The 20,390-nt window shown below is 45.2% G+C and overlaps 1 protein-coding gene across 12 annotated transcripts in view; it reads right to left on the reverse strand.

Moving 5' to 3' along the window:
- LOC135501931 (myomegalin-like) overlaps positions 1-20,390 on the reverse strand; it is a 62,152-nt gene that overhangs the window by 19,657 nt on the left and 22,105 nt on the right. For 11 of the 12 annotated variants that reach the window (XM_064794383.1, XM_064794379.1, XM_064794382.1 and 8 more), the window contains 22 exons: positions 19,692-19,768; positions 17,979-18,231; positions 17,218-17,493; positions 16,609-16,746; positions 16,119-16,238; positions 15,686-15,871; positions 14,302-14,406; positions 13,913-14,119; positions 13,452-13,526; positions 12,775-12,912; positions 12,503-12,586; positions 11,354-11,539; positions 9,617-9,712; positions 8,543-8,734; positions 7,780-7,936; positions 6,354-6,505; positions 5,364-5,516; positions 4,943-5,061; positions 4,347-4,498; positions 3,591-3,961; positions 1,460-3,308; positions 555-1,197 (listed from right to left, as the gene is read on the reverse strand). In XM_064794383.1, coding sequence (XP_064650453.1) covers positions 555-1,197; positions 1,460-3,308; positions 3,591-3,961; positions 4,347-4,498; positions 4,943-5,061; positions 5,364-5,516; positions 6,354-6,505; positions 7,780-7,936; positions 8,543-8,734; positions 9,617-9,712; positions 11,354-11,539; positions 12,503-12,586; positions 12,775-12,912; positions 13,452-13,526; positions 13,913-14,119; positions 14,302-14,406; positions 15,686-15,871; positions 16,119-16,238; positions 16,609-16,746; positions 17,218-17,493; positions 17,979-18,231; positions 19,692-19,768 — 5,729 coding nt within the window. The remainder of the gene's footprint in view (positions 1-554; positions 1,198-1,459; positions 3,309-3,590; positions 3,962-4,346; positions 4,499-4,942; positions 5,062-5,363; positions 5,517-6,353; positions 6,506-7,779; positions 7,937-8,542; positions 8,735-9,616; positions 9,713-11,353; positions 11,540-12,502; positions 12,587-12,774; positions 12,913-13,451; positions 13,527-13,912; positions 14,120-14,301; positions 14,407-15,685; positions 15,872-16,118; positions 16,239-16,608; positions 16,747-17,217; positions 17,494-17,978; positions 18,232-19,691; positions 19,769-20,390) is intronic. The other variant, XM_064794378.1, reaches the window with a different exon arrangement.

Raw genomic sequence — 20,390 nt, forward strand, 5'->3', positions numbered from 1 at the left:
ACGAGTATTGGTGAGTCTACATGGTCAACTATATGAGTATTGGTGAGTCTACATGGTCAACTATACGAGTATTGGTGAGTTTACATGGTCCACTATACGAGTATTGGTGAGTCTACATGGTCAACTATACGAGTATTGGTGAGTCTACATGGTCCACTATACGAGTATTGGGGAGTTTACATGGTCTCTATATGAGTATTGGGGGGTTTACATGGTGCACTATACGAGTATTGGTGAGTTTACATGGTCAACTATACGAGTATTGGTGAATTTACATGGTCCACTATACGAGTATTGGGGAGTTTACATGGTCTCTATATGAGTATTGGGGGGTTTACATGGTGCACTATACGAGTATTGGTGAGTTTACATGTTCCACTATAACGAGTGGTGAATTTACATGGTCCACTATACGAGTATTGCACAGACCTAGGCCCAGTTGCCGAACCAGTGTGCAAGACAAATGCAAGTGTTGGCCCAACTAAGGTAAGCTTTATCTACTTCAGTAAACTTCAATAATCAAATAATCAATGAATTAAAAGAATTCAACTCACCGTTCCCTATCCTCTACTTCCGTCTTCTCGTCCAACAGCTTCTTCTTCAAGACCTCACTCTCCACCAGCGTGCGCCGCGCCTCGTCCAATTGCGCGATCACCTTCGTCGCTTGGGCGGCCATCTTTAAAAGTTCCAGCGCCTGTTCGCTACTCTTGTGCTGCAGCTCCGCGTTCTCCTTCGCGAGATTCTTAACGCGCTCGGTACTCTTGGCGATACCCTCGTTCTGCTGGCGAACCGTTCGTTCCAACGCCTCCTTCTCTTGCTCGAGGATCGTGTTCTTAGTGTCGAGGCTCGCACACTTCTTTTGCAGCTCGTTATCAGTCTCGAGCAAGCGCTGCGTAACCTCCTCGTTCTCCGCGACCAATTTCTTACACTGTTTCGCTAAATTACCGTCGTTTAGCAACAGTGTTCTTTTAACGTCCTCGTTTTCGTCGACCAACTTTTTACACTGTTGTATGAGGTCACGATTCGTTTCCGCCAATTTTTTCTTCAAGTCATCACGTTCATCGGATATTATCTTATTGTTTTTTTCTAATTTTGAACACTTGTCTAGGACTTCCTCCAGCCGAGATCCCGTCGATGGCAGGGCGAGCATTTTCTGACGGGGAATTTCATCGTCGGAACTATCAACTGGTTCTGATGCTGAAAAAAACAGAAGGCATTCGGTTCAAAAATAAGTTAACGCCAGCGTCAGTGACCAATTCGTTTTGAACAACCGAATCCAGACTGTAACGGTAGCGGATTATTTGTGTTGATGAAGACTGAGGGATGTTTTTTGAAGAGGACTCAAATACGAAGTGGATTTACTTTTCTTCCTCCATTTGGGAGCAACTCCAGATCATTTGAGGTCAACCGGAAAAACCAACTCAAACCACACAAACAAAGATGTCACATATACACCAACCTTCAAGCACAGCAGACAGGATTGCTGTCACATTGGCCGCCTCGCCTAACCTCGTCTTGAACTCCGATACCTTGGACGGCGTCACGTCGATCATGTCAACCTCGCCGTCGTCTCCCTGATGCAGCACCTCGGCCACAAGGTGGCGAATCTCCGTGAAACGATTCAAGAGATCGTCGCAATGACCGCGTCCCTTGGTCAACTTCGACTTCAAGCCATCGATCACACGTTGTAGTGTCGAGTCTCGATTCTGCTGCATTGCTAGTTTCCGTAGCTCGTTTTCGATGGAGACTGCGCGCACGGGTTGGATAGCAGACGCCGTTCCCTGAGCGACCGACGTATTCGGCGACACCATACTCAATAAATCCATCAACGATGCGTTATGCTCGTCTTTCGTGCGGAGTTGTTTTTTCAACGAGTCCATTTCTGTCTGCAGCTGTTTAAATGCATCTTGGTTCATCGCCAAGAAATGGTTAATTCCAGGCGTCTGAGAATTCACAGTTGAGTAACTTGAAGCCTCAGAAGGCGGAGTAACCGGGCGAAACGGTTCCATACTTTTTAAACGCTCCTTCAAACTTTTGATTATTTTCAGATAGCGTTCTATTTGACCTTTCAAGGTCGTTATCTGATCTTGAAGCATTGACGTGTCATCACTCTCCCCGAAACGTTCAAATAGTTCAAGATTCAATCCGCTGATACCCCGCGGGATGGGCGAGCCCTCCCGAGACGTGGCTATGAGAATATTTTCTATCGAGCCTGATCTCGATCTTGGCGATCTGTCCTCACCGTCGCTCGCTAAATTAGTCATGCTTTGACTCCTAGAGGGCGTTCTGGACAGGAGACCAGCATCCTCTAACATTCCCCTGTATGACTTGATCTTGCGCGATTGCGCCCGGACTGTGGATTCCGTGGAGAGAAGCTTCGTCTCCAACAACCGTTTTTGAACCTGAAGCTCGCGCATCTCCTCTTCCGACGTGCCATCTTTCTCCGACGACGAAGACGAAACGTTGTCATCCCCCTTATCCAACGAATCAGTGGAACTCTTCCTGCGGAACACCGGGATCTGACTCTTACGTTCACCACTAGGGGGCTTCCCGTACGCCTTGGCCTCCTGCTTTGCACGATGCAGCTCCTTCTTCAACCGATCCACCTCCTTGGACATGTCGACCAACAACTGCGGGTTGAAACCCGCGGGGAATTCGGAGCTCGACGTGTCCATCTCAATCTGTTTCTTATACAGACTACTCCTACGGTCCTCCTCCCTGAGCTTGGACTCCAATTGCGAAATCTCATTCTGCAAGTCCTTGACACTGGGCAACGCACCAAAGTCAACATCCCCCGAACTCAACCCCAACTTTTCCCTGAGTAATTGATTTTCTTGCTGAATACTGTGTAACTCCAATTTCAACGTGAGCAACTCCGAACTACACCCGAGTGCATCGCCGCGTTGCCGTAGCGATTCACACTCCACGCACTTCTCCTGGAGCCTGAGCTGCACGTGTTGCAACTGGTGTTTCATCTGCAGGAGCTGGTCGTCCAGTTTCCCCGGCGACAAGCTCTTCTCCGACAACGATTTGGCGACGGCCAGCTGCGACTCGAACACCCCCTGTTGGTCGACGAGAGACCTATTCTGCATCGTCTTCTCCTTGAGATCGTTCTGCACCAATTGTAACTCGTGGCGTAGCTTTGAGATCAGTTCGTCACGTCTGCTGTTGGTGAGACTCGCCGACCGCTCATCGAGGGCGCTGTCGACTTGGTTCTGCAACGACTCGTTGAGTCTGTCGGCCTCGCCGAGCTTCCCTTCGAGGAATTCCAACTGCTTCTTAAGGTGGGGTACTTCAGACCTCTTAGCCTAAAATGGAAGAGACAAGTTTTGGAATCTTGTTTGAAATCAGAAATGGCAAAATCATTAAGTCACCCAGGTGAGTCAGTTATCCGACCGGAGGCGGTAGAAAACGACCTTTAACGCTGACAATCATTGTACACTATTGTCAGGCCCACCTATTGTCAGGCCCTCCTATTGTCAGGTCCTCCAAACATAAGGCCCTCATGCTTGCTGTTCAGATTGATTTCAGACAGGAATCATGACTTAATAATTCTTGGTAGAACTATGACAATGATATCAATCGCATACCTTATCCATCTCATTCTCTCCCGGAATCGCCCTCATCTCATTCTCCGCCCCGAACTCCTGGGCGTCGCGCAGCTGCATCCTCAACTTTGCTATCTCCTGCCGCAACTCACCCGGCGCCATCTTGAGGAGTACCTGGTCACTGTCGAACAATATCTCGGCAGGTTTTTCAGGGTCGTACAAGATGGAAGCGTACGTTGTATTCTTGGAATCCGGCGTGCCGAGGTCCGGTTCGGCGGCGCCAACACCGCCCCCGCGCATTTGCTGTTGGTTCAGCCGCGACTGGAGCGACGAGTTCCATCGCTTTGCCTCCTCCAGCTGGTTGCGGAGAGCCTCGTTATCTTTTTGTAGATTGTCACTATCGTGGCCGGAAGCTGAAGAAAACGCCGATGTGATCACAGTTAAAAGTCTCGAGCATTTTGATTGATTATCATCTTGACACACAAGGCTCCGAGACCGCAGTCTCTTTTTAACAAGCCGGTATTTTAAGATTGGGATTGGACTTGCTGCTGTAAGATGGTAGCTCATCAGAGCCAGTTCAAGGTAATGTCAATTGTGCAGACATATGGTGCGGTTGCTGTGTGGTACCGATAAGAGTTTCTCTTAATGCTTCATCACTTTCATTAAAAAAACTCTATACAGTTTACACTTCAATTGGAACATTTCAGCAGCAAAAACTAAAATTTTAAGATTTTGTCTAACGGATACCAACAACTGGATCTACTGACAGCAAATGTTATTGTTTGAGTAATCACTCACCGGAATTTTCTCCCTTGGGTGATGCCGATGATTGCTTGAGCTGATTCTCCAACTGTTCCCGTAGCTGTTGGTTACTCTCGATGCTCTCCTGGAGTTGATGGCGGAGAGCTTCGATCTGGCTCAGCTGCACGGTGATCTCGTGATGATATGAACTGAAAGGTGAAGAATATTAAAATAAATAAACACAAGATTTTGTGACCTGATGTGGGCACGAGGTGAGGTATCAGCAGATGACCATGTGATGGGTTCGATCCCGGGGGGAACCAAGGATTGTATTGCTGGATGAACCGGCTTTCAAGGAAATAAAATTCCTGGCTCATCACAGTCCATGGAATGAGACATAAAACCGAGGTTCCTTTTATCAGGTGTCTACACCAGGGCAAGCAGAAGACCACACCAAGAGAGAAACATGAGTAGACTGCCTGGAGTTCACCTCTTGGCAAAGACGGCATCACTCACCCAACGGGTATCTACCGTAGCCACACGTAAAACATGCTCATCCCGCCTCGGAGAAGGAAGATTCCTGGGAGAAAAACACGTCCAACTGCAGAGAGAACGCTGAACAAGACGAAGAAAAGATGATTCATTTCACATACCTCGATGATTGTGGTTTTTCTTCAGACTGATTCAAGTTGATATAGACGGCCTTCTCGGCCTTGAGGATGTCGCGGAGATTCTGCGCTTCTCTCAATTGGTCCTGGAGCATCTGGTTGATCTGGAATGGAGACGGAGACATTCTAACTCGTACAGAATACAATTGTGACGCGTGAACTTCCTTTGATAAACAGTGTCACAGTTGGTGAGGGTGAACTAGTCCAGGAATGCAAGCAAGGATAAACCTATTGACATGAACATTTGTTGGAAAGATCCTGATGAGCACTTTCTCATGGTACCAGTTATTGGAAAGCACTCGACATGACCAGTCATTGGAAAGCTCTTAATCAGCACTTTTTTATGATACAATTTGCCCTACGTTTTAAACTGAAGACCAAAAGGAATAAATTTCAGTTGACTTACATGAACATGTGTCTCGCTCCCCCCTGTCGTCTGAGATCTCTGCGGTGTACCGGGACGGTCCAGCTGCTCATGAAGATTCACGATTTCAATCTTCAGTCGTTCATTCTCACTGTCCTTGTCCTTGGACGATAACAGCTGTTGCATTAGTTTGGCCTGGAATGAAAATGGTACTAAAATAAGGTTTAGGAAACCTTTTTCTGGATTCGAGAACGTCGATGACTTTTCAGTCAAACATCGATGGCGACACCTTATTTGTTGTTGGCAACATATCAAGAGCAGTTAAGCCCAACTATTGCGTTTGCCCCTGGGTGGTTGTGCGTATCCCTGCAGTCATCATCTCACTAAGCGATATGTAGAAGACAACATCATTGCAATATTGGATGGCAAACACTTGGCCACTGATGGCAAATTGAAGTCATTACGTCTCATTGTCCTTAGGTGGTAGTGCGTATCCCTGCAAGTTCCTGTACAGATGAAACCATCTCACTACACGACATGCAGAAGACAACATCATTGCAAAATCGGATGGCAAACACTTGGCCACTGATGGCAAATTGATGTCATTACGTCTCATTGTCCTTAGGTGGTAGTGCGTATCCCTGCAGTTTCCTGTACAGATGACACCATCTCACTACACGACATGCAGAAGACAACATCATTGCAATATCGGATGGCAAACACTTGGCCACTGATGGCAAATTGAAGTCACTCCGTCTCATTGTCCCTAGGTGGTAGTGCGTATCCCTGCAATTTCTTGTACAGATGACACCATCTCACTACACGACATGCAGAAGACAATATCATTGCAAAATCGGATGGCAAACACCTGGCCTCTGAAGGCAAATTGATGTCGTAACGTCTCATTGAGGAATAGTCAAAGCCAGGAACTGGTAACACAAGAGATGCAAATCTGGGTGCTCTCGCTTCTAACTCTGTATGGCAGACCAGCAGAGCCACTGAGCTACGAATCCTGTCAGAGGATGCACTCACCGCCTTATCCTTGGCCTCTGACGCTTCCCTCTCAGCCTCACGTCTGCTCTTCTCCTGTTTTTCCAACTCTGACATCACATCCTCGTACGCTGACTTGCTCACTTGATGCTGCGGGTTGCGGTCCATGTTGGCGCGCAGACGCGACACCAAACCTGAAAATTGTCGACTCATTTCATTAGCTGTGAATAAACAAAGAATCCACACCAACCACCGCACTTGTTTTCTCTTCTCCTACATCATTCCCACATCCATGCTGCGCTTTCTTCAATAAGGATATATGAATAATAACATTCGTGTAGGAAAACTCCAGTAGTGAAGTTAGCAGCTTAACTCAACTAATCGCCAATAAACTCCAAACTCATGAAAAAGTTTTTGAACAAAAATGAATGAAAACTCCGGAAGTTGTGAAATTTGGAGCTTCCAATGATCAGACTCAAAAAAAACTCCAAACTCATAAAACTCCAGTTGGAAATCCTTCACACCATGACAGCAACATCAAGACATTCTTGGAGTTTGTCAGGTACATACCCAAACAAATTGAGTATAGCCAAAATAGTTCATTAGAACACAAAATTGGATCTACGGGATCCCGAGATGAGTTTCTCTGGGGTGTACACACACTAAATTCCTATTCGTGAGTTGGAACTCCAAGGATAGTAAAGAACTCCACACTCCCCAGGATACTGAATCAACACTTCTTTGAATATATTCTTATTGTAAATCTTCAACCCTCACCAGCCCAAGTCCTTCTCAGGTATTGGGGGCCCCGGATTGGAATTTTAGAATGTCTCCAAACTAAATCCACATTCTAGAGAAGATCGATCAAAGCACACGTCCCAAGAGTCCAACCAGCTCAAAAGAATCAGATCAGTCAAAATAAACCACGATTTACCCCAAAAAGATCAGATTTACTTTCAGCTTGAACATATCTAGGTGGTTCGATCTTATTGGTTATTTTCTCCCGACGTTTGGAAAAATATTTAGCTCAGGAAGTTAATAAATTCCCTGAATAGAAACCCAGCGGGAAACAACACCGGATCGGGGCACTCAAATCTATAATTGGGAAAATCTTATAATCCGTAAGAATAAGAATTCATTAGTTGAAAGTATGGGGCGATGTTTATGCCATAACTATAATAATGGATTTTTGTGATTATTGAAAGAAGATCTGATGTTTGCATTATTGATTTATTCCGCTCGATTGGTTCTGATCGCGTTGATCTTTCATCTGTTTTTGCTGGCGATTGGTGCTGCCATCTGTAAACATGTAAACCTTTTGAAATTGCATTCGTTAGAATAGGCCAAGACTCCCATTTTCTCAAGAAATAAACGATAGTCTTTTTTCAATACACCCAGTAATTATGGAGATAATTACGTCCTAGTTGACGCTCGGCCTAAATATTTTGAAATTCAACGCAACTGTTACCTTCTTTCGAGAGAACTTCATTCTGTAACCTGTCAACCTCGTCCCTGAGGTTAAGGAGCTCGGCGGATCGACTCGCCGAGAGCGGTTGTTGGGCGGCAAATGATTCCTGTATCTGGCGAAACATTTTATCCTTCTCGCGGCCGCTTTCTACCAAGGCCTGAAATGAACGAATTGAATCAAAAGTGAAACATAGGAGCCGCTATGGCCTAGTACTAGTAGTAGCTCGGACTCTGTGCTAGCCGTCGAAAGGTCCCTGGTTCGAACTCAGCAGTCGGCATGAGAGCTCAGGCTGGTCTCTTTGTTCAACTTGGTGTACTCCACCCAGGAGTGAATTGGGACTGGTCAGAAATGCTCAGGTTGTAACGCTGATTGAGCAGCTCATCTGAGCTCTACTGGTTTCAGGATGTGTGATGTTGAAGTCAGGTTTTATTTTTCGAGTCTAACTGCCACTATCCGGCTGACTATCCGGTGTGATTTCGGAATTTTCTCTCCAAGACTGGCTGCCTTACAGGGCCTGGTTCTTCAAAACAAGTTCTGTCACTTATGCTGACGTTATGAAGTCTCAGGGCCTAGCTGAAGGAGACAGCACCAAGTCAAGTTAATGCCAGTGTCAGTAAAGAAAAATGGTTTTGAACAAGTAGGCCCAGGGCTACCAATGCTAGTCTCCCCCAGCCTTAGGACCTGACAAGCCGAAGCAAAACATCGCACAATCGACTTTTCAAACTACACGAATATAACCCAGGGAAGAACCCGGTGATCGTACCTCAATGGTTTTATCCTTCTCACCGAGCGCCGCCCTCATCTTGTCCATCATGGCCTGCTGCTGCTCCTCAGCCCACGTTGCGCGGTTCGTCAGGAGCTGGATCTCGTAATCTTTCTTGTTCATGTCCGTCTGCAGCCGCTGCAACTCCTTATTGAGCTGGGACACTTGGCGGTTGTAGTCTTCCGTCACATCCTACAATGGGACAGATAGGTATGTCTACATCCGAACAGAGTTCTCTCAATTCGAAATCATTTTCACATTTCGAGAGCATGGCACGAAAGCAAGGAATGCTTATGCAAGCCTTCAGAAAGTAACATTGGTTTTTCTGACAGCGCCAAAGAAGATTATATTTTTTCCTATTTTTTACACATGTACATGTTTTTCAAAGCCGACAGCCATTTTTCGTGACCAGTGATTTGACCCAGGTTGTTTATTTGGACGTAAGTTCTCCCCTCTCCAAGATCATGGTATTAGCCTCGCACCTCTGCATTTGGCGTTAAGTGGTACGTCATTAGGCCCTGGGGAATCGTCTGAACTGGATGTTCAACTCGTAAAGACAGAATACCCGGAGAGAAACCTTCAGGGAAAGTTCTGCCTAAACTTAGCCACAGAAAAGTAAACAGCAGCTGATTTATCAAAGGGAAAGTTCTGCCTAAACTTAGCCACAGAAAAGTAAACATCAGCTGATTTATCAAAGGGAAAGTTCTGCCTAAACTTAGCCACAGAAAAGTAAACAGCAGCTGATGTATCAAAGGGAAAGTTCTGCCTAAACTTAGCCACAGAAAAGTAAACAGCAGCTGATTTATCAAAGGGAAAGTTCTGCCTAAACTTAGCCACAGAAAAGTAAACAGCAGCTGATTTATCAAAGGGAAAGTTCTGCCTAAACTTAGCCACAGAAAAGTAAACAGCAGCTGATTTATCAAAGGGAAAGTTCTGCCTAAACTTAGCCACAGAAAAGTAAACAGCAGCTGATTTATCAAAGGGAAAGTTCTGCCTAAACTAAGCCACAGAAAAGCAAACAGCAGCTGATTTATCAAATAAAGACCACGGCCTAATGAAGGAAACAGTTCATACCTTGATTTCATCATCCTTGTCCCTGAGCTTCCCGAGGAGGTCATTAGCTGCTTTCTCATTGGCTACCGCTGCCTTACTCCGCTCAGTCATCATCTCCTGCAAGGTGATTAGAAGTAATTCAGTACAGTGGAACCTCTCTATTAAGAAGACCCTCGGGACTGACAAGTACTGTTCGTAATAGAGAGGTGTCCTGATCAGAGAGGTCAAATTAAATGACAAGAACTCATTTGGGTCCGAAACTTGTGTCCTCAATAGATGATAATAAATAAATGAACCATTTACAGTGGAACCTCCCTTAGCAGACACCTCTCTATTAAGGACAACCTCTCCATTACGGACACTAGCTTTGGTCCCAAATTGGTTGTTTCCAATCAATTTGACCTCTCTAATCAGGACCTCTCTATTAAGGACAGCACTTGTCTGTCCCGAGGGTGTCCTTAATAGAGAGGCTCTACTGTATATTCATTAGGATATGTCATGCTATTGAATATTGTCTTGAAGTAAAGTGTGGGTATATTCTAATGTCTTTGTAAGTGCCAGCAATCAAAAATGATGGATTTAGTGCCGCCCATCTCATTTGGGCTTTCATCTACAAAAAGTACAAAGGCGGAGTCGGAGAAAGGTATGATAAAGCAAAACTAAATTGTACACAGCAAGTACCCTTAAAACCATTTCAAAACCACTGCAAATAAGAAAGCTAACTCAAAATCACACAGATCTTAGCAAAAGAAAAGTCTTACTTTGGGAAAACTTAACAGGATAAGAAACAATATGATGCTGAGATTTGTAAAAGAGCCTAAAAATGATAATGTCGAGAAAAAAAAAGCGAGTCCTACTTAAAAGTTGATTAGATAATCAAAGTAATTTAAAGATTTTTTATCAGAGTTTATTGCGCATATTATTACGTAAAAGTAAAATTAATCACACGTGACGTAAGCATGTTTTGCACCCGGTACCAAATATTTGCTGCAATATCTACTGCCTCCTACTGCCAAAACCTGAACAAAATAACGAGATATCGTCAATACCTTTTTCAATTTATGGCGAACAGTGCTGCAATCTGGTGGTGAGGAGAGGAGTAAGATGCAAAATGAAACACTGACGAGAGGAGTAACATTAACCTTTCTAACACAAACTGATAAACGTTTAACCATTTTGCTTTAAGATATGCTACATGGTCATCGATTTACGACAAAAACCTGGAGATTTTTAGACTCTTGCACCAGTCTCCTCCATTCTCTCATTACAGAGACTGGTACTTGACGGCAATTCAATCGTCATGAACTCGATTTGGGGGCGTAAGCTTCCGGTGTCCGGTCACGCGTTTTTCTGTAGGATGGGTAACCTCGATCCATGTGAATAATCTGGAACACCAGAGCGCTCGGTATGACAGTGCATCCACTGTATGCACTGAACATGTATGGCTCGCCTTGGGTAAATCAACGAGGCTTCCTCGATCCTCTGCTGCGCTGCGGACAGGGTCGAGGATATCTGGACTAAAAGATTCTAACCCCAGCAGCCGTACCAATTCATCAAGGAACTTATCGAACCCTGGCCCTACTGCATGGTGTCAGGCCTTTCGCTCTACAACGTTTGGGCAGCGTATAGTACCCCTGGCACCCGGCAAATACCAGGCGGCCTGGGTCCCAACTTGGCTTAGGAAAAGTGGCATTGTTAAAATAGCTGGCATGACCCAATCTAAGGCACAAGGTCGTTACTGAAAAACACTATACACACCTCGAGCAGACGATCCTTTTCTGCGATCTGCTGTCGAAGTTGCTCAATGACGACGTCGCTGCCACCAGGACTCTGCTGGTTGATCAACTCTTCCATGTATTGATCCTTATTCGCTAACGATTTTTGAAGTTTCCCGATCAGGCCCTCTTTCTCTTCGATGCCCCGGCTGTAATTGTCCTGCGCCTCCTGGAATTATAAAACCGAAGATATTTAGAGACATGAGATGTGGCCTAGTGGCCTAAACTCTCAGCTAGCGGGCAGTCGGTCCCTTGTTCGAAACCCCTCAGTTAGAATGAGACTCTAGGCAGGTTTCTTTGTCAAACTTGCCTTACGCCTCCAAGGTGTATAAAAGGGTACCGATCAGCTAGACTTATTAAGCAGCCAAGTTGAGGGCCCCTGAAAGGTTTCGGGACAGACCATACCATATCAATTGAGAACATTTAGTGAGAAAATCATCATTTTGAAATGTTAACTCAAGTATTGGTATAGGGGAAAAAAGTTGAAGTTTCATTCATATATAACACTTTCAAACAGACAGGTCCTTGCAGAAACCACTTCATCATCCAAGAGTCTTGCAGGGAATGCTGAGGAGAATCTACATGTACTAAACCCCCGAGTTCTCAGAAAGACTTCAAACTCGCGACTTCTCAGAAAGACTTCAAACTCGCGACTTCTCAGAAACACTTCAAACTCGCAACTTCTCAGTAAGACTTCAAACTCGCGACTTCTCAGAAAGACTTCAAACTCGCGACTTCACAGAAAGACTTCAAACTCGCGACTTCTCAGTAAGACTTCAAACTCGCGACTTCTCAGAAAGACTTCAAACTTGCGACTTCACAGAAAGACTTCAAACTCGCGACTTCTCAGAAAGACTTCAAACTCGCGACTTCTCAGAAAGACTTCAAACTCGCGACTTCTCAGTAAGACTTCAAACTCGCAACTTCTCAGAAAGACTTCAAACTCATGACTTCTCAGAAAGACTTCAAACTCGCGACTTCTCAGTAAGACTTCAAACTCGCGACATCTCAGAAAGACTTCAAACTCGCGACATCTCAGAAAGACTTCAAACTCGCGACTTCTCGCTCAGAAGTTTGGCACTACCCAGGGAACACCTCTGAACGTCAGGGACCAGTCATCAATGGTACTTACCTCTAAAGCCTTTTGTCTCGCCCGCAGAGCGTTAGTTAGCTGCCTCATGGTTTGATCTTTTTCTTTCATTTCTCTCTCCAAAGTCTGCAATAACGAAAGAGGGATCAGTACAAATTTCATTAGAGATCACGCGTTTCAACTTCCAGAAGAACCACAACTCTAATTTCTGTGTCCTGGGGCAAGACACAACATCTTACTTGTTTCTTTTATCCCAGCAGTAAATGGTATATCAACTCGATGGGGGAATAGGCCACACGAATGTGACAACCTACGTCAATAGTTTCCTCAGCTGTGAGCAGCGCTTGATTGGCACGTTCTAAATCACGATCCTTCTCTCGAATCGCCATCTTGTTTTGACGCGTCTCGCCATCTTTTTCTTCTGCCAACTTGAATTTCTCTTCCATAGCATTCTGGAATATCGATAGCATTCTGAATAGATCGTCAATGAATGTATACCTTGCTCATCAAATTATTTGATGTCCCTAATAACACTGATTTTAATCAGAATTTTTTCAACTAGCACTAACTCAGTATTTTGGGAGGACCAGCTGTTACACAACAAGTTTGGAACTGTTTCTCCACATTCACTTCAAAGGCCATCAATCTAAATATTTCAGTTCTGAATGCCACATTAGGTAGAACCTACATGCAGTGTGATGCTGATAGTTATGTGATCTAGTCTACCTCCAGAGCTCTCTCCCTCTCCTTGAGTCTCTCCTTCAAGTTGCTGATTATCAGGTCCTAATTAAGCCACCCCCCCATCCCTTATCTGCCCCCGAGCAATACCAATAGTGAGGGTAGGTAATCTACTCTACCTCTAGTGCCTTCTCCCTCTCCTTGAGTCTCTCCTTCAAGTTGCTGATTATCAGGTCCTAATTAAGCCGCCCCCCTCCCATCCCTTATCTGCCCCCGAGCAATACAAATAGTGAGGGTAGGTAATCTACTCTACCTCTAGTGCCTTCTCCCTCTCCTTGAGTCTCTCCCTCAAGTTGCTGATTATCAGGTCCTTGTTTTCCGTGTAAGGCTAAGAGAAGGTTAGAAAAGTTAGGTGAGCTACCATCGCTAGTGCTATAGACAAGGCAGACTATAATGAAAGATTACATGGAATGTATTAAGTTATTACTTCTTTTGTGAGCTTGATGAGTGTAATTCTGACAGAGCATTAGAATTCATGCAAACACTACACACAGAAAATCCACTATGTCAGAATGACATCTTGTTAGAATGACGTCATTCTGATATCAGTCCGATTCTGACATCAATCTGACATCATAATAACATGATGTCAGATCAACATCAATTTTCTGAGTGACATCATTTTCGATGAGCTCAGTCTAGCAGAAAGGGATGTCAGAGTGCAATATATTGGTGATGCGTCATTTCCCCCGCGTCGATTCCGAGCGAGCATACCTTATTGGACGCCTCCTGGACCATGTCCATATACTGCTGGAGCTGCTGGTCCTTCTCACGTAGACTTTTCGTCAGTTGCTGGACGAGTTTATCCTTGCTCTGCAGCTGGCGTTGGCTGTCCTCGACCGCGCCCTGATACTGATTCTCCAGGTCCTCCACACGCCTCTTGCTGATCTGTTTCTCGTCTTGAAGCTTATCGCTCAATTCCTGGAAATATACACAACATTTCATCACAAACCAAGGCGTCATCGAGGTTTTGAGAAAACCCGTCTCTGGCTGGCTAAATTTTTGAAGAGAACTTGATCATCTAAACTATCTGAACAAAATTTCTTCAATTTGTTCAAAAAATATTCAGCCAAGATCCGAAAAGATGATGTTCTCCAACATACCTGTAACGTCTGCTCACTCTGCTGCATGGCCTCCTCAAGTTGCACGACCTTCTCTTTCAACTCACGCAGCTCGGCCTCCTTCCGAGAAACAGCCTTTTCCAATCTCTGTCGATGAAAGAACATTGTCGTTGAGAGGACGTGCTTGTGAAGTATTATTATTTATTATTATTAAAAACATTTTTATAGCGCTTAACGTTGTTAAAACTTCTAAGCGCTTTACAATTTATAATAAAACATAACATTACATGATAGAATAAAAGTCATTACTAAAGAAAACGTGCAAAGGATTCAAAATAATTTCTTAAAAATATGAGTTTTTAGTGCAGTTTTAAAACGACCCAGGGTACTCTGGCCACGAACACTATTTGGAAGCTCATTCCATAGCTTTGGTCCCGCCACTGCGAATGCAGAGGAGCCTATCACCCAGTTTGTGCGGACTTCCTTACACAGACCCATTGTACTTGATCGCAGGGAGCGTGAGGGTTTGTAAACTTCTAAGCAGTCTGCAAGATATTTTGGTGCGTAATCATGTAGACATTTGTAGACCATTAGATTAACCTTGTACTCAAGCCTTGCTTAGTAGTTACACATAAAGAAAATGTCACCTCTGAATCAAATTTTCTGATGCACTATTTGAGTCATATTGAGTGCAGATGGACGGAAAACAGGTGACCACCATGCTCTGGTGTCTGATCTAATGTGTTCCACTGGCACCGTTCAGACTCGGCCTGGTTCATCCTCTTGAGGTGGGTTTTGGGTCAGCAGTGGCCTGTCCTAAGACGAAAGATGGCAGTCGCCTCTTTTCTGTCTGTCTGCACTCAATATGACTTGAATAGTCAGAAGAACAAGAGAGGGTTTTGGTCTGCAGTGGCCTGTCCTAAGATGACAGATGGTAGTTGCCTCTTTTCTGTCCGTCTGCACTCAATACAACTCAAATAGTCAGAGGAACAAGAGAGGGTTTTGGGTCTGCAGTGGCCTGTCCTGAGACGAAAGATTGCAGTCACCTCTTTTCTGTCCGTCTGCACTCAATACGACTCGAATAGTCAGAGGAACAAGAGACCGCAGCCATGTTTTATCAGAGACATAGGGCTGGTTCTGTGGTATAGCCATAAAAAAGAACATCAAATGCTTAGAAGAAGAAGAGTGCGGTGCAGTAATTCCATAGGTGATAAGTTTTTCTTCTGCACTGCTACAAAATGTCACACAAACACCATTAGATTAAGTGTCCCAAGTCAGAAACGATTCCGAATCGAGACTTGTAGAGAACTTAGAAGGGGAGGCCATGCTACAGAATTTTCCTACTTTAACGAGCCAGCGTTGTTAGTTACTACACGTGAAACGTATTCGGGGTGATGAAAAAGGTTTAACGCTCATAGAGTGGTACCTCCTGTTCCAGTTGTTTCTTCCTCATCTGCGCCTCGAGCTCTGCAAGTTCGCCCTCGCGGTCGTTCAGCTTCTGGTGGACCTGCTCCTCATCCTGGTACTTAGACATGTGATGACGATGGAGATCCGCCTTGGCCGCGGTCAGCTTGCCCTCGAGTTCTTGGATCTTCTCGCACAACTTATCCAACTGCGGTAAGGAAATACATAGACTTTGTTTGAGTCAAAAAACTTGTTGTTTAAAATGGAACAGTTTCGACCAAAACGTTTAAAAGCATTATTTCAACCACGTCAAAAACTTCCGCGTGACTCTGGAAGCCTCTAAAATTCTTGTCATTCTTGACCATTTGGAGGCAATGGCCGCCAATTTAAACAGGGACGGAATGACAACATCAATAAATAGAGTTCGGATCTGCGCTCGGGGAATGATCTTTTACCTCTGTGCCTTTCCCATGAAGAGCCAGCGTCAAGCCCTGGATGGCTTTGTCTTTCTTTTGGGCACTTTCTTTCAACTGCTGGCCGTCCTCTTCTGCTCGCGTCACTTTATTCTGAAGATCCTGCAATAACAAGACATCGAAACTAGGTTGAAATCAATTTATACAGACTGTAAAGGCATTCCTTTGCCTTCTGCCAAATTCGAGTTCTTTCTGACATGCCTTAATACTCCACCCAGGCGTTTAAATGGGCAAAAGTTGGAAGTGCTCAGGATCAATATCGGTTCTTTAGACAACACTTGAGCGATTTAGACTGTAGGAGGAAACCTACACTTTCAAAGAGGGTTGGCCTCTCTAACACACGAGTATACTGAGACCGATCGTTAACCAACCTGGGATCTCAGGTGACGATGTTTCCATTCCTCTACTCCGACACCCCTTACCTGAATATAAAAGCCCTCACAGTAACGTTCTAAAGTAAGATTGATTTTACCTTGATTGACTTTTCACGATCTTTTAACCTTTCTTCCAAATTTTCCAGCGTGCCGTCCTTCTCCGAGAGCTCCGATGTCAACTGATCGAGGACGACCTCCAACTCTTCGACCTTCCGTCGGTGTTCTTCTACTGCATCCTGGGTAAAAGAGACGACGAAAATGGTGAAAAACAATTTGCTGACACGAAATCAGAGTTGGCAACCTGCTGGAATCACCAGGATGTCAAAGATACAAATTAACCAACTGGCTTGGCCTGATTATGCTAACATTCGTGGTTGCAAAACAATCAATCTATCATTAGCAAGATCAACAGAATCCTAGCGCCTGAGTACAATACAAACACGCCGAACTAGCCAACATCGCTAAGTAAACTTTGCTATCAACACTGCTTTAGCAACAGTGCCCATTATGTACCATACTTTTGCGACATGTTTAGGGGAGTCTGGTACGACAGTGCATCCTATTGTCAGAAAGCAAATTGGGGTCAGAGCGGGATGGCCAACATTTCTGAGTAAACTTTGGAGATGGACAGATCCTGCACCCAGATGGCTACATCCTGCCCCAGGGGTACAAGGCCAAGCTCTGGCTCCAACTTGGCCATCACATACCTTATTCTGAGCATTACTCTCATTAGCACCATCAGCAACATCCCGGCTATCCTCCCGCGCATAACCCAACTCTGCTGTCTGTATCTCAGCATCCACCTTTTCCTCGGAACCGGCCGGCATATCATTCTGTAACGCCGAGATGCGCGTCTGGAGATTCTTCAACGTCTCCACTTTCTCGACTTCGAGATCTTTGACTTTGACCTCCATCTCCTCCAGGTGGTGTTCTAGATCTTCTATGCGGAGATCACGGTCCGAAAGCAGGTCTTTGTATTTTTCCTAGAGGATAGAATTACAATTCTGAATCACAAGATTGAGATGGGCCATAAACCAAGATGTCTGATAATCGCTGCGCTGCAATCTTTGCATTTCTGACCGTTACACAATTATACACCCAAATGCAGAAGTAAGGAAAGTTAGACAGACAGGCTCAGCTAGTGTCTTGCAATGGCTATGGGACTCGAACCAGGGACCACTTGAGTCCAAGCCAGTACACTACAGTGACGCCTTGAAGGGTTGAGGGTGCTCGATTAAGCCCCATTCTCAACAGACGCTACTTTGTAAAACGCCAACAGGAGTGTACCAAGACCTGGCCACTTTGCTGCCAAAGAACATTGATACGGATTTCAAAATTTAACAGTTTTTCTAATGAGGTCTCTATGCTGTTCGAAGGAGCCGGGAAACGTTGTTTCCAATCCGCGGTTCGGTCTGACGAATTCAATCATCGTTCAAAACCTTTCTCGAATACTTATCTCGAAACATACCTCAACCTCGTCCTGTTTATCCTGTGCAACCTGGGACTCGATGGTATCAAGCAATTCTTTATTCGACCGCTCAAGTTCCTGTAGACGCAAGTTAGCCTCGTCCAGCGATTGTTTCTGCCTGTAGCAATCTTTCTCGCTGATGCGCAGTTTGTCCTCCAACTCCGTCATGTGGTGCCCAGAGTCTCGCTCAAGCTGTTCGCGGATCTGTTGGACTTCTACCTGGTGTTGCGTGGCGAGACTTTCCATGGCATGACTGTAATTTGAAATTGAGACGGCAATGATTCACTTTGGGCACCTCATCAGTAAAATTGAGGGGGATAAGAAATCGCTTGTGATTCAGGCCCGTGCTCTAAAGCAGTTACTTATCAATTACTGGGGAAGGGGGTTTCTTTGATCTTGAACTGACAAAAACAGACCGAACCGCGGATTGGAAACAACGTTTCCCGGCTCTTGATTTGAACATGTCACACATGTCATTTTGCACATATCAACTCACATTAAAGGAACCCATCACAAAATGGGGCGTTTTGAACGGCCCCGTTCTCATTCATATTTCTGAGCAGTTTCAAGGACACCAGCTGGTAGCACAGCACTGTTCTGCCTGTTGTAGAATCTTCCGTAGTGTTTGTTACATCAGATAACATTTCATTCACAGCGCTGGTCAAAAGAAGACTCCTTTGTTTGCGTCACAGCAGGCCGCTTTTAGCAAACAAATTGATTAGCGTTACGATCAAGAGAACAACACCTGACGTTGCTATTAACAGACAAGTGTCAAATAGCACCGCTCGATATCTTTTAAATAGCGCAGCTTGACCGAATCAATAAGGTGATAGCGACCCCGCTAATCCACATATCTGTCTTATCACAAACGTTTAGCTGCAGGCGTGTTTAGCGTAAATAACGCATCGATTAGAAATATTATCCAGCGATCAGGTAGCATGGTTGATCAGCTATATCGAGGATCAGACGCAGCAGTGCTGCCAGAAAACATGGGAGGTAAAAGTTCAAGAGAAGTTGGTCGAGTTCCTTCAGTCTGTTGTTTCCTTCTGAGGCAGTAACTTCAACTCTCCCCTTCCCCCTACCACCAGAGCCCAGCCCCTACCCCTCCCCCAGCACTCACACACAATTGGAACTCACAAGGCTTCCTTGAGGAGCTCCTGTTGGTCACCACCTCCTTCAAGCTTTCAGCCCCCACCCACCTCAGTCACCCTCCCCTTCCCCCTACCACTGGAGCCCAGCCACCATCCCTCCCCCCAAGCACTCACACACGATTGGAACTCACAAGGCTTCCCTGAGGAGCTCCCGTTGGACACCACCTCCTTCAAGCTTTCAGCCCCCACCCACCTCAGTCACCCTTCCCTTCCCCCTACCACTGGAGCCCAGCCACCATCCCTCCCCCCAAGCACTCACACACGATTGGAACTCACAAGGCTTCCCTGAGGAGCTCCCGTTGGTCACCACCTCCTTCATGCATTCAGCCCCCACCCACCTCAGTCACCCTCCCGTTCCCCCTACCACCAGAGCCCAGCCCCCACCCCTCCCCCAGCACTCACACACAATTGCAACTTATGAGGCTTTCTTGAGGAGCTCCTGTTGGTCACCACCTCCTTCATGCTCTCAGCTCCCACTCACCTCAGTCATCCTCCCCTTCCCCCTACCACCAGAGCCCAGCCCCCACCCCTCCCCCAGCACTCACACACAATTGCAACTTACGAGGCTTTCTTGAGGAGCTCCTGTTTATCCATAAGTTCCTTCTTCATGCTTTCTGTCTCCACTTTCAGGTTGATGTTCTGAAAATAGTCAGATTATCTTTTATGTAGCATCTCAAACAAACAGATAAAACAAATGTTTAAAATGTTGTCAACCTCTGGGTAGAGGAATCAATCTCATTCGCTCGCCATCTTTTCAGATCTCCGGCAATTTTCTGGCGGAGTGAAGATGTCATAAAGATATGATATAGCGTTTTAAACAAAAGAGAAAAGTTTTTTTTTAAGATTGGCCACAATTTGCCAACCTCTTGCTAATATAAAGGAATCAACCTCTCACAGGTGGCACAAAAGAGATTGTTCAAAGATAAATAAACAAACAATTCGAAATGGAAAACACCTGTGCCCTGCAACTTTGGTAAGAGCAAACTTTCAAATCCATCAAAACTTGTGCAAAAAACCGAGATCATTGTCAACTTCAAGACCAAACACGTGGACACCCTAAAATATCACGTTAACAACATTGGGTACCTGCGCATACAAGTCCCCTTCCTAAAAGCATAAAAGAACGATTACAAATCGAAATGAAACCAAAACAGAATGAGGCTGTCTCCATCTGATCCTGCTCTACAGAGAGTGCTTTTTTCCACGACATTTTAGTTGGGAGTCTGGTGGCTTGATCTTCAGACGAGACTATTAGTAAAAG

Source organism: Lineus longissimus, chromosome 17 (genome assembly GCF_910592395.1).
Source record: "Lineus longissimus chromosome 17, tnLinLong1.2, whole genome shotgun sequence".
NCBI classification, from domain to species: Eukaryota; Metazoa; Nemertea; class Pilidiophora; order Heteronemertea; family Lineidae; genus Lineus; species Lineus longissimus.